General features: G+C 39.6%; 1 protein-coding gene across 1 annotated transcript; it reads right to left on the minus strand.

Annotated features, from left to right (window-relative positions):
• Nucleotides 1-7,669: 7,669 nt before the first annotated feature.
• LOC110016577 (uncharacterized) lies at nucleotides 7,670-10,448 on the minus strand. Its single transcript, XM_020709857.3, has one exon. It carries the CDS (start codon nucleotides 10,339-10,341, stop codon nucleotides 8,254-8,256), a length of 2,088 nt encoding a protein of 695 aa, XP_020565516.2. The 5' UTR covers nucleotides 10,342-10,448; the 3' UTR covers nucleotides 7,670-8,253.
• Between the last annotated feature and the right edge of the window lie 3,632 nt (nucleotides 10,449-14,080).

Genomic DNA, 14,080 nt, shown 5'->3' on the forward strand with positions numbered 1-14,080 from the left:
CAGTGAACGGGGTCGCTGCAGTGGAATCTCCTGGGTCTGACTCTTTTGATCGGATCCGGGGGGTTCTGTGGTAGTGTTCTCCGTGAACTTGGGTTGGGGGGTCGCTGATGTGGACATGTCCCCAAAATATCGTTTCCCCACTTCAGGACAAAGCCTGGTCTCTACATTCTATCATTTTATCACTTTTTTATTTATTTATTTATTTATTTTTTGGTGTGTGTGGGTGTTTTTGCGGGGGTTGGGGGGGGGGTTTGCACGGTTTGTCTTGTCATCTTGATTTTAAATTTTTTTGTATTTTATGCACAGCACTTAAAATATGAGTGACATATGTTGTTGAAAAATTGCTATATAAATAAAGGTTGATTTGATTTGAACATAATAATACTGTTTAATAGGGGTGGGTATTGGCAAGAGTCTGATACATGTCTCACGATATGATACGATTTTGGAACAAATCCACAGAGCCTGGCGTAAGCCTGCATTTACACCCACAATGATTTATTGCTCAAAGTTTGTCCAAAACCTGTTCACAAGCTAGATGCTCCCTACTGTACATCTCATTTCCAATGCACAGAAGAAACAGATGAGGTTGAGAGGCTTATTTATTTTGAAGAGCTCTACAAAAACATCGGCAATCACGTCTCCGTTTGTGTTCATGACATCATTTAGTCTTTTGTTTTTTTATGCCGATCTTCACCATCTCCTGCAGGAGCTGCATCTACATGACGGCACTTTCAGCGCTACCTCCGTACCTCTGAGACCCAGATGGATGACTCGCTGTTCCACATTCAGAGAAAGGAAAAAATAAAAACAAGTATAAATTATGTCACGATGCAAATAAGAAAAATAATAAGTTCAAGAGGAGAATTCAGATGCTTCTCCATGTTTGTTTTAGACCATGTTTCTTCTGTTGCATTGCTGTCTGCGATGGCCGAGAGGTGCAAGACACGCTTACAAGTATGATACAACAACAAAAATAAATCCCAGTACAAACGAACAAATACTGAAACACAACAGCAAATCCGGTAGCAAATGACCAAATACCAAATTACAAAAAAACATCCCCGTTACAAATGACCAAATCCAGAAACACACCAACAAAAGTGGAGACAGGGCTTCTCACAGAAAGGAACGTAATAAAAAACCAATCGTGTTTGATTTTTTACATTTAATCATTACTGTTTTCTTTATGTGGACATGTCAACCACTTGAGACAGTCCAAAAGCATTTTTTTAAATTGTATACTACAATAAAAATTACAACAATTTAGCAAGGTAAAGTTTTTGCATCACATCTATGGAAGCGATTCTGTAACATAATTAAAAATAAAAGTAAAAACCAGAAATGCTTTTTATTTTTCAAAATGAAGCTGCATTTTTTGACTCAAAATTAAAATGAAAAAGCAATCCGTCAAAATGCTTTTTCATTTTCTTCTTCAACACTGCTTATTCTGTCACTTAATTAAAATGATAATGAAACTGGTATTTGACGTTTCATTTTCAAAAGTTCTCTGGTAAATGTGTAGCAAAATTCATTGAGAAATGTCTAATTTGACAATTAAAATGGATTAACAGAAATGTGTTTTCATTTTCAAAATGTAACTGCATCAAATGACTCAAAAATAAAATGAAAAAGCAATCCACCAAAATGCTTTTTCATTTTCTTCTTAAAAACCGCTTATTATGTGTCATAATTAAAACGAAAATGCAAAGAGGGGATTGCATTTTCATTTTAACATCCACCCTACGAACATTGTCGGATTATTCAATTCGAATAAGCATTTCCAGCGGGGAGGCGGGGCGATGATGTCACTGCTATCTCCGTGTGTCCGGCTGCTAACAGACACATGTTAGGAGCAGTGTAGCTTTGTGTTAGCGGCATAATCATAACAGTAATAAAGCACATTTAGAAGATGGTCTCCTGCAGCTTCGTGCTGGTTTTGCTGTTCGATGACAGCTGGAGCCCCATCAACAGCTATGGCAGATTTTTATGCTAAAAAAAAAAGGTTTAGCGGATTAGCAGAGCAGGACCCTCAGAGACCCTATCATGGCAGTTTCAGAGACACAGGAAGGCCCGGCTGTGCAGCTCGTCCACAGGGCCCCGCAGACGGACCTGATCAGCATACAGAGTCCACTCTGGAAGGCCTCTGGGAGCCCAGGCCAAGACAGTGTTTGAGTGAAAGAGGGGCTGGCAAGCATGGACCGCACATCTGCCGTCTTATCCTGAGAAGCAAACACACACACACCAACCACCAACACACTGTCCCGTTCAGCATCTTTCTTTGTTGTGCTCTCCTCACCAGCACAGATGTTGCGGTTGCTGCAAAGCCAGAGAGGCTTCAACCTCGCTGTCAATCAACCCAACCCACATTCGGAGGAGCAAAACACACACACAAACCCACAAGCACACACACGGGCGGTTTTCTTCCATGAGTTGCCTTTTCATTTCTTGTTTTTTTCTGACAATCAGACTCACACAGAGTTCCTTTTTATCAACAGCAAAACATCCCACTTTATTGTTTGACATGTTCAAAACGTGAGCTTCATTCAGCTTTGAAATCACACAGCTTTTCAACATGTGTTGGATGCAGGGGTTTTAGAAGACTAAGACAAGTTTTGTTTTTAATCTGGTGGTTTTTTTAACCATTTTTGGCAGTTTTTTTTTTTTTTTAATACAAGAGAATGCATTAGAGAACTTCAAACAGAGGACAGTTTTAAGCTGATTGTCAGTTAGAAATGGACCAAAAGCCACGTCTTCATTTGTTTGAAGTGATGATGTTTTCACCGGCTGAACTCATGTTTGCCTAGCCTTCACGTGAAGCTGCATTCCCTGTAGTTTTTTTGCGTTTGTTGTTCTCAGATAAAATATTTTAGAAAAACCTACTTAAAAAAACACTGGATTTATAATTGTTGACGTGACTCCAAAATTACTTTGAAAAACATGTGAAACAAGATTTTTTTTAAATTACTGTAAATGCAATTCCGGATGATGGTTTTTTAAAGAAACACTTGAAAAACAAAAAATACCAGATTTTTTTATGAATGCATGTAATTTTTTAATGATTAATATCAGATTTTTGGTTTTTTTTGTATTGAATGGAATGCCACAAAACTCTCATTTACAAACAAAAACTGCGCGGCGTTCACTTTCTGCCCCGTATGCTCATTTCCACTTTAAATCTCGTAAATTTATGAGATTAAAGTCGTAAATGTAAGACTTTAAGTCTTAGCTTTGCTGCCCCCCCAGCAGACCACCGAGAAGAACTTGCTGAGTGCTGGCCACAGCAGACTGGTCGAAAATGTCAATTTATAATAAAACTCTGGATTATTTTTAATTGAATGCATGTTGCTTCCATGTAGAAGTAACTCCAAACACACACACAAAAATCAAGCATAAATTTAAGTTTAAATTTAAACCCCACACTGAAGAACTTCATGTTTCATTCAGATTTCCATGAATTTAGTCAGAACTGAACACAAACATTTTAAAGCAGGAGCTGCTTTAATGTTAATTTCATTAAATGTTTTTTTTTTTTTGGCTGCCAAAAAAAGTTTCATCCTGAAATTTAAAGGAGTCTTTAGAAGGTGGTAAAAAAATAATAATAATAATAACTTACAGTATTAATGTAGAAGCTTTGGATCAAGAAGCAAAAAAATCAAAATTAAACAATTGGTCACATTAATTTCTCTGAAAATATTACTGCTAATAATATTACCTCAATGTGAGCCATTATCAAGGGAAAGATAAAACAACCTCTTATTTTACTTTTTCATTTACTATTTAATTTAGCATTTTACCCTGGAATTCATTCATCTAGAATTTTGTTTACTTCATGAGCTGTGGTACAGTGGGATTCAACACCAGGCTTGTTTTGAGAAAGATGCCAGTTAATATTTAGGTCAAATGATGATAAAGAAAAAGGATACAGGGTAAAACGCCAGACAAATATCTTTTTCAACCAAAAAAAGGTGAAGAAACACAAGAAACTTCCATTGCAGATATACTGTCACGGTGCCTCTGTCAGCTCTCCTCCCACTCCCCTCTCTGCTTGGTTCCTGATTCGACACAGCTGTGACCACTCACCTCTTCACCTGCCTGCCTTCAAAAGAAGATCCAGCTCCAGTATTCATCACCAGTTCTTGCCCCTGATGGTGCATAGTTTGGGCATTAGTTTTCTAGTTCTTGTATTCATGCCATTGCCTAAGTCTCGCTCTCTGCATTATTCCCAGGACATCATTACCACTAGTGGTCGCCTGAGTCATCAGCTCTCCCGGATCCAAACCTCTGCTAACTATCAGCCACGCCTCAAGCCTCAGCCTACCACCTGTTTCACCACGAGCCTCTGCCGAACTTCCAGTCATGCCACGAGTCATCATCTAATCTACCGCTTCGCCAACAACCTCTGGACCAAGAAAAATAAACATTATTACTCACCCCTTAACTCACCTGTGTTTTTTCTTCTTCGGGGTTCCAGCGTCTGGGTCTGTCTCGTCAAGCTAGCCATGACATATACTTCCTTTTTGAGTTAAAGTGTTCTGAGTTGTTGAATTGTGAGTTGTTGTTTCGTGTTGTGAGTTACCGTATTTTCCGGACTATAAGTCGCACTTTTTTTCATAGTTTGGCAAGGGGTGCGACTTATACTCCGCAGCGACTTATATTAGAAATAAATTGAAATAAATACATTGTTAACCCTCCTGTTATGTTCATTTGTGAGGAACAGAGATGATGTTCCTGGGTCAATTTGATGTTTGAGGTATGTTAAGTGTTAAGAGGATGTTAAGTGACTCAGAGAATCAGCAAACTTTTTTTTACAATAAGATCTTGAAGGCTAACAACATAATATTCTATTTTCCAATGATTTCATAAATTCAGAAATGCAATAAAAGTGAAAACTGTTTCTACAAATACAGGCTGAAAACAGAGTATTAGTTGGCCAATGATGCTTCATGAAAAGAATAAATAAATAAGTTTGAGAAAAAATTACTGTGAAATTATTAGATAAACAGTCTGCTATGATTGTGTCATATAAGGTTGTGAAAGTTAAAATGCGACTTATAGTCCAGTGCGACTTATCTGTGTTTTTTTCTACTTTATAATGCATTTTTGGGCTGGTGCGACTTATACTCCGGTGCGACTTATAGTCCGGAAAATACGGTAAATTTTTTTAGTGTTGTGACGAATTGTAGTGTGTTATTTTGTGTTGTGTTGTGATCCTTCTGGGCCACCATAAACAGGTATGTTTGCAACATTTGAGTGTGTGTGGAATGGCCCTGCCCCTTTTAGATTTAATGCACATCTACACCTGACAGCAATGATTATCCACTTTTAGCTTCATGTTTTATGTTGCTTCATGCTTTTGCGGGATGTCATTCCAACGGATTGTGAGATGTCTTTGCATCTCAAACTATTAACAGGTTTGAATTAAATTTATGTACATTAACAATTAGTTGTTAAAAGGCTGCTAGGAGTTGGAAGCAGGAGAAAGTATGGTGCACTGGGGTCCTGTCTACAGTATTCTTGATCATTTATTGATCATTTAGTTCTTCATGCCTCGGTTTGGTGCAGTGCGATTCATGAATTGTCCCTCTTTCTCACTCCAGTCATTCCAGTTGGCTTGTCTCTGCTCCTGCCATTAAGACGACTATCGTTGTAATTTTGGGCTATATAAATAAAATTGAATTGAATTGATGCCATAATTTATTTGGTGTAATTACAAAATGGTCTGAACCGCTCTTAGTCTGGCTCGTCACCTAGGACCTGTCTGGCATGGGAGACCCTACCAGGGCCGTTGGTCCCAGACAGCTTAGGTCCTCAGATCACTCGAGCTCTCAAACCCCCCCACCACGATAAGGTGGCGGTTCACGGAGGGGAAAAATTTGGCCTCTTTTTTTGTAAAGGGGTTTGATCAGTCATTATAAAATATTCCCTGATGTGACTTTATGTGAATTTAAAGTTCTTTTCTTGGTTTGTAAATGTTTTTATGGTCTTGGGCCTTCATGTTTATCTGATATGATTTTAAAGTAGGAGCCCTCGCAGACCCTGAGGTCCTCTGTTACCGGCCTTTAAGTTTACCCAAAAGTAACGGCGAGTCTTGATTCAGTTTTTCTGGACCTCGCCAGTGGAACAGCCTCCCAGCATGCCTCAGGATCACAGAAACTGTTTATGAGTTTAATGGAAGGCTCAAGACCTTTTTAATCTGCTTTTAGTTGAAATTTAGGAATTTATTTGATATCTTAATTATTTACGTTCTCTTTTTACTCATTTGATATGTGTTTATGTATATGAGTTCATATATATTTATATATATGTATATACGTATTTTTCTTAAATTCATATTTATTGTTTAATATCTGTCTATTGAGGTTTATTTATGTATTTATTTGGTTATTGATCTATTTGAGTTTATATCTGTAACTCCAGTGTTTTCCTCAGAGGGATCCTCCACATCAGTGACCGACCCTTCTCAGTGAACGGGGTCACTGCAGTCTGATCTCCCAGGTCTGGCTCTTAATCTTACATCTGGGGGGTCCTGTGGTAGTGTATTGTGTGAACTTAAATAATAATAATTTAAATAATAAAAATACTAGTAAAATAATTAAATAAAATGAAAATAAATAAATTAAGCCCTTTGCCCCGAGAATCCCATGCCCAAGCCCCACACCACAGCAGCCAGCACCCAGAAGGCGCCGACCCAGGAACCCCTGCCTCAATGCTGGCTTTGTCCAAATGTCTGCTAACAATCTCAAACTAAAGTTTTCTTTTTGCCTCCAATCAGTTTTTTTGTATGAATTTAATTTGTAAATCTTGAACTAAATGATCAGTAGTTCCTGGTTGGGTGGGGGAAACTGAAGCACTCAGAGAAAAACCCACACGAGCACGCTAATGTGAGGCTGTAGCTGACCGTCACGTTAGCGTGTCGCCCTTTTTTATGTTTGGCCTAATTTTGGGGAATACTATAGAAAGTGGATTTTGGAGGAGTTTCAGTTAGTGACTAATCCAGAAGGTGAGGAAGAACAGCTAGCAGTCAAACAAAGATACAATACTGTTGGTCTTGTCCAAATTTCTGCTAACAATCTCTAACTGATGTTTTTTTTTTTCTTTTTCCTACAATCAATTTTTTGGCTGAATTTAATTGGGTGGGGGAAACTGAAGCACTCAGAGAAAAACCCACACGAGCACGCTAATGTGAGGCTGTAGCTGACCGTCACATTAGCGTGTCGCCCTTTTTTTATCTTTGGCCTAATTTTGGGGAAAAGTATAAAAGGGGATGTTGGAAGAGTTTCAGTTAGTTAGTGACTAATCCAGTAGGTGAGGAAGAACAGCTAGCAGTTAAACAAAGTTACAATACTGTTGGTCTTGTCCAAATGTCTGCTAACAATCTCTAACTGAAGGTTTTTTTGTGCCTCCAATCAGTTTTTTTTGGGTAAATTTAATAATAAATAATGAAATAACAGTCAGTAATTCTTGGTTGGGTGGGGGAAACTGAAGCACTCAGAGAAAAACCCACACGAGCACGCTAATGTGGCAGTGACATTACCGTGTCGCCCTTTTTTATGTCTGATAAGATTTAGGAGATAATGACTACCGTCCAGCTGCCCTCATTCCGGTTATAATGAAACGTTTGGGAGGATCGTCTTAGAACATATCAAAGACAACATCCCCACAAACTTTGACAACCATCAGTTTAATTACCCGGCAGATAGATCTACAGAGGACGCCATTTCCACCACACTTCACACAACCCTGACCCACTTGGAGCAGCCAAACTCCTACGTCAGGATGCTCTTTGTTTGGAACACCGTGATCCCCAAAAACTGGTCCACAAACTCTCCAATCTGGGCCTCTCATCCACGCTCTGTTCATGGATTATGGTCTTCCTGAACGACAGACCTCAGAATGTCAGCATGGGGGGCCTGACATCTGACACCATAATCCTGAGCACAGACACACCACAGGCCTTTGTGCTCAGTCCAGCATCTTCCCACTTTTCACACAGGATTGACCCCTCCCACCACCCCCCACCCCCGCTTTCTACCTCCCCCCAACTCTAATCCTACTCTAATGTCATCTCAGACTTCCCTCAGAATAACTCACCATTGAATGTGCAACAACACTGTTTCTATAATATGACATTTTTTTTATTGTTTTTATTTTGGTTTTTGTTCTTTTTATGTCTACTGAATTGAATTTTTTAAGATAATACTTTTTAGATTTTTTTATTGATTAAATGAAGCCAAAAAGTTTTTTTGCTGGTTATGCATCAACCCAATACCAATGGCATTCTTTGTTCTGTCCTCGCAGGTTATTTTCCAGCTCTCTCTTCAGGTTTTCCAGTCTGGATTTTTCCTTTAATTTCTTCAGATAGTTTTCTTTCATATTCTGGCGTTCAGTAACTTCCTGCTGTAAAGCTCCAGTTTGCTGTCGTAGAGTCTGAACCTGAACATCCAAATCGTTCATTTTTTCTAGTAAATCAGGACTTCCCCCCTTTTGGGTCCAATTCACCTCCTTCACAGCACAGATGTTTTCCTGCACGTCGACTAACTGAAGGACTTGGTCTTGCAGCTTTAGGACTTCATTGCCGAGCTCCAAGTTTGTCTTGGTCTGATTCTCTGTCTTTGTTTCTAGTTCCTCACATTCTGAAACCTCTTCTTTCAGATCTTGGATCATTTCTGTCAAATTGTTCTTTTCTTCTTTCAGCTCCTCAGTTTCCTGCTTCAGGTGATCCAAATGTTCTTTTTGCTTTTTGTGTTTGAGAGTGAGGCCCTTGGTTTTGGCAAACTGCTGTCGTTTGGATAGAACCTCAGTTTCAAGCTCTCCCTTTTGCTTCTGTAGGTCACGGCTTTCTTCCAGAATTGTAGTCAATGTTTTCTTCATTTTGTCTGTTTCCTGGTGTTGGTCTTGGAGTTCATGAAGCTCCTGCTGGTAAGCTCTAGTTTGCCGCTGCAGAGTCTGAACCTGAACATTTAGATTTGTGATTTTGTCCTGTAGAACAGAACTTTCTTTTCTTGCATTCAGATTCGCCTCCTTCACAGCACGGATTCTTTCTTCCACATCGCCAAACTGCAGGACTTGGTCTTGCAGCTTTAAGACTTGATCGCTGAGCTCCAAGTTTCTCTTCATTCGACTGGCTGTTTTTGCTTTGACTTCCTCATATTGGGAATCTTCTTCTTTTAGACTTTGGATCATGTCTGTCAAGTTTTTCTTTTCTTTTTCCAGGTCTTCAGTCTCCTGTTCCAGTGAATCTAATTGTTCCTGGTTCAATTGGATTCCCAGCTCTTTGTCCCTCTGCTGCTGCCCCTTTTGTTTCTCCTGGAGAGCTTTAACTTGTTTCTCCAAGTTTCTGATCTCTTTCCTCAAAGTCTCATCTTCCTTCTTCACAGCTTGAAGCTTTTTCTCCACATGGCCTGAATCCTCGCGTTGCAGTTTTTCCACTTCCACGATCAGATCTGTCTTGATTTGGTTCAAGGTGACGGTTTCTGCTTTAATTTCATAGTGTTCGGATTCCAACGTTTCTCGCTGTTTAAGAAGATCCATCAGTTTGTTTCTCTTCACTGTGAGATTTGTGGTTTCTTCTCTGAGAGAATCCATTTCATCCTTTAGACCCTTAAAGTAAGAAAGCAGCTGTCCTGCTTCGTCTTCCTGCAGTCTAAGTTGTGAAATCTCCTCCTCCAGTCTCTTCTTCTGCTGTTCTAGCAGGCATCTTTGTGCCATCATTTTGGGATAAATTTTCCTCATGTTCTCATGTTCATTTACTTGTTTCAGTAGCTCTTCATGGCATTGCCTAAGTGCAGCAGTTTCCTTTTCCAGAGTGTGGAACTGATCAAATCCATGTTTGTACATCTTTGCCATCTGTTCGTTGCGGTCCATTTTCTTCTGGAGTTTGGGGAGTTCTGCTTTCAGAGCTGCATTCTCTGATTCCAAGCTCCTTCTTTCAAACTTCATGTCAGAAAGTTCTGCTTCTACCTCTTTGAGTGGCCTTAGTTTGGACTGCAGAGCTGTCATTTCTTCTTTCAAAGTTCTGAAGCTTTCAAAGGCCTCTCTGATTTTTTGTTTTTCTCCCTCACACTCCTCTTCCACCAGCATTTGCTTCTTCATGGCTTTTCTAATCTGTTCTACCTTCTTCATCAGTCTAACCTTTTCCTCAGAAGCAGCTTTTTGTACGTTTTTCAGTTGTTTGCGTTGGTTTTTCAAGGTTTTCATGGTTGGTAAATCCTTGCAGAGTTCTTCCAAGTGTTTGGTGGAAGCAGAATTTTGCTCAAGAATTCCCGCCAAAACCTTGTTGATTTTGTTGAAAGAATTGTTTTGAACTTTCATCTCAGTAAAACTCACGCTGTCTGACATTTTAAAGTGAATTGTTGCTTTAAAATCTCAATCCGTCAGTCAGAATTCAGTTAGGTCTCGATCGTGTGTCTCAATCCCGTTGGCTTAGCTCACCAGCTTTGCTCAAAAGATCTGAAGTTAGTGAGAACGGGGTGTATTCATAAAGATTATTTGATGACCTCAAACGACATCAAACGACATCAAACTACATCAAATGACATCATATGACATCATCAATATCATTGTGTCATGGGCCTGAGCTGATGAAATGAGGTAACCTTTTTGGTGATGTCATCGTTAGCATCAGGTGGGTGGTGATGACATCATAAAGACAGTGATGTCATTGTGCTACAGCAGGGTGAGACATGGGTACACATAGCTTTGATCAAAACCCCTTTTTTTCCAGGGAAGGAATGAACTTTTGATGGGGCAATTACCATAACAATGGTGAGTTTAAATTTATTTTAATTTATTTATTTAATATAAAGCGCATATTAATAAACATTTCTGTCAATATGCCAGAGTTAGCCAAAGGGCTATTTTTTATCTGCAGTCCCTGTGTAGATGTTAAAATTCAAGTCAATTCATTTCAATTCAATTAATTTCAATTCAATAGAATTCAATTCAATTTTATTTGTATAGCCCAAAATCACAACAACAGTCGTCTCGATGGGCTTCGAAGTAAAACATGAACTCAAAAGGATCATGAATACATAGAGTTCAATAGGAAAATACTAAAATGAACTAACAAACTGACTAAGCTATACTGGCATCCCTGCCCTTAGACCCCCCTTTGCGGTAAGGAAAAACTCTTAAAAAACCGGATTCACTCTAAAAGACCAAAATAAAATTACCTATTTACATAACATTACATACATATATTAAACAATGCATTCAATAAAATTAGCAGTTAACCTGAAAAAAATTGGTGATAAAACAAACCAAAATCAGACAAATTTAAGAACATACGTGCACATAAAAGACAAGACAGTTGCGAGGATCGGCGAGAGGAGGTTTACTCAGTGTTGACAGCTCTGAATGTCAATGAGCCATTTCTTTAATTGTGTCTTTAATAAATGATATGTGTTTTGATTTCTGATAGTTACGGGTGTGAAGTTCCACTCAGTAATAACTGGTGAGGGTCCTTGGTTAAGACTCTTAGCCCTACAACTTACCTCATAACCCATGAGAGACACTGAAGCACATGACAGTCAGACGTCGCCCGGCCAAACAAGCTCTGCGTCAGGGACTGGAGGACCAGAGCACCCTGAAGAAAAGTGGGCTACTGGAACCAGATGGAAATGGACTAAAGGTTCTGTTGGAATGCTACTACTCAGAGAGGAACAAGCCCTGAGCACCAGAGCGACAGAGGCTCAGATCTACCACACCAGACAAGACCCACGGTGTAGACCAGGGGTGGGCAAACTACAGCCCGCGAGCCGGATCCGGCCCGCCTCCATGTTTGGTCTGGCCCTCTGAACAATATCAGAGACGCATGAGTTCTTTAAATCCGGCCACATGATTGACACCCTACAACGGAGTTTTAGAGCCACCAAAAACAAAACAAGAAAAGTAAAATTAATAGACTTTAAGTCGTAAATTTAAGAGAAAAAAAACTCGTCAATTTACAACTTAAAAGTTGTAATAAAATAAGCAAACAAACGTTTTTTGTAAACGGGCCCTAAAACTCCGTCGTAAGACCCGCATAGAACGTGACGTTTTCACCCCGATCCGAATCCTTCTAAAATCTGTCAAACAGAACAGAAGGCGGTCTTACTTTTCTATGTCACAGTTCGTCTTTCGTGGTTTTGCTCATTCTTTCAGAGCAATTATGCTGCTTTTTTTTCCAAACAGCGCACACTGTTCTGTGTCCTGATTGGCTGGAGATCCTGTCAATCAATCTCCTCCTTGCCGTGTCTCCTGTACAGAAACACACAGCTCTTTAGATCTACAGAAATCTGTGATCGGGATCAGATCTTTGTTTTCAGTCTATAATGCTGGACTTAATTTCTATGAAGGTTTGAATTTTGAGAATTTAAACAATAGAACAGGATGAAAATGTTCATGTCTGAGAAAAATGGTTTGTAAAAAGCAAAGTTATTTGGTCATTTTTTAAATTTCATAACTAGTGTTATTTATTTTATTAAAAGGATCGTGAATGAATGAAACTTTCATATTCATAGAGCACGCTCCAACTCCCTGGTGCAACTGGCTCTAAAATGAAAACAAAAGTTTTGACCTAAAAACTCTAAAATGTTCTGTTTTAAAATATAATTTTCAATCCAAAAGTTTTCATCCAGATTCCATGTTATTTCTTTCTCACTCCACGCATCTGCTCCTGGTCCGGCCCTTCTATCCAGTTTTACAACCAAACGTGGGCCGCCAGTCAAAATAATTGTCCACCCAAGGTGTAGACTGTGCAAAGAGGCGCCTGAAACAATCCAGCACATAACTGCAGCGTGTAAGATGCTGGTAGGGAAAGCATACATAGAGCGCCACAATCAAGTGGCTGGAATAATATACAGGAACATGTGTGCAGAATATGAACTGGAAACCCCAACGTCAAAATGGGAAACACCTCCGAAGGTGGTAGAGAATGAGAGGGCAAAGATGTGGGACTTCCAGATCCAGACTGATAGGATGGTAATGGCAAACCAACCAGACATTGTAGTGGTGGATAAAGAACAGAGGAAAGCCGTTGTGGTGGATGTGGCAGTGCCAAGCGATGGGAACATCAGGAAGAAGGAACATGAGAAACTGGAGAAATACCAGGGACTCAGAGAAGAACTGGAGAAAGCATGGAAAGTGAAGGTGACAGTGGTGCCTGTGGTAATTGGAGCACTCGGGGCAGTAGAAGACCCAAACTTTTCTTTTTATCATCTTTCATCTTAAATGACAGACAGCTTCAAAGCTCAAAAATTTGAAAAGAAAATGCAATTGTTTTCCAATTTAGAAGCTTCATGCAAAAAATAAAAAAAGAATACTTAAAAAACATAAATTCTGCAACAAAGTTTCAATTAATTAGTATATTTTTCCATATTCAACTTTTTTTTATAGTATTCTCAGAAACCCAATCCCTTCAGGACTTTTTGGAAAAATCCTTAAAAGAAAACTCCACGGTGTTGGGAAGATGAAAAGTCAGAGTTTGTTAATAAAACCCCCAGAAGAGCGGAACCTGTTGTTTTAGTAACATTAAAATTCATTTTAAAGAAGACATCCTTCCTCGTTACAAAGACTGATGTCTTACGTTTAATGAGGGCTACCTGAGAGGATTGCAGCACAGGAAGGTCTCCATCAGTTCCTTTTTACATTCAGCTCATACCAAGAACACACAGACTGCAGCAGCTTCTTCATTTCCATTCCTAATTCCTGACCTCTCATAATTGGTGAACTAAGTAAGTGATGGCGGCCGCAGCTCCGGCCTCCTGTCACCTGCAGAGACGCAGCTCCGCCAGTGAATTATTAATGGCTAATGTCATTATGTAGACTCTGCTTGTCATAACAATCAAGTCTGCTGGAAGGAAACTCAATCTGCAGCTTTTGCACTGTGCAGAAAATGCTTTTAATTATTGATATGGATTAATTGGGTACAGGATTTACGGGGCACGGCCACTTTTGTTCCCTTCGCAGCTCGCTCTGCTCCTCCAAGAAACCGTCTTATTGGGAGGCCGGCCCCGATGATGCCCCCATGTCAGCAAATTAGCCGGGAGGACGAACCTTTTCGGAACTGTTTCTCAGTCTCCTGCTGTCTCCACAGCCT

Source organism: Oryzias latipes, chromosome 14 (genome assembly GCF_053564925.1).
Source record: "Oryzias latipes strain Hd-rR chromosome 14, Olatipes_Hd-rR_3.1".
Taxonomy (NCBI): domain Eukaryota; kingdom Metazoa; phylum Chordata; class Actinopteri; order Beloniformes; family Adrianichthyidae; genus Oryzias; species Oryzias latipes.

Excerpts from the sequence above, each read along its gene's own strand:
- LOC110016577 (XM_020709857.3), bottom strand. The coding sequence starts at position 10,341 with ATGTCAGACAGCGTGAGTTTTACTGAGATGAAAGTTCAAAACAATTCT.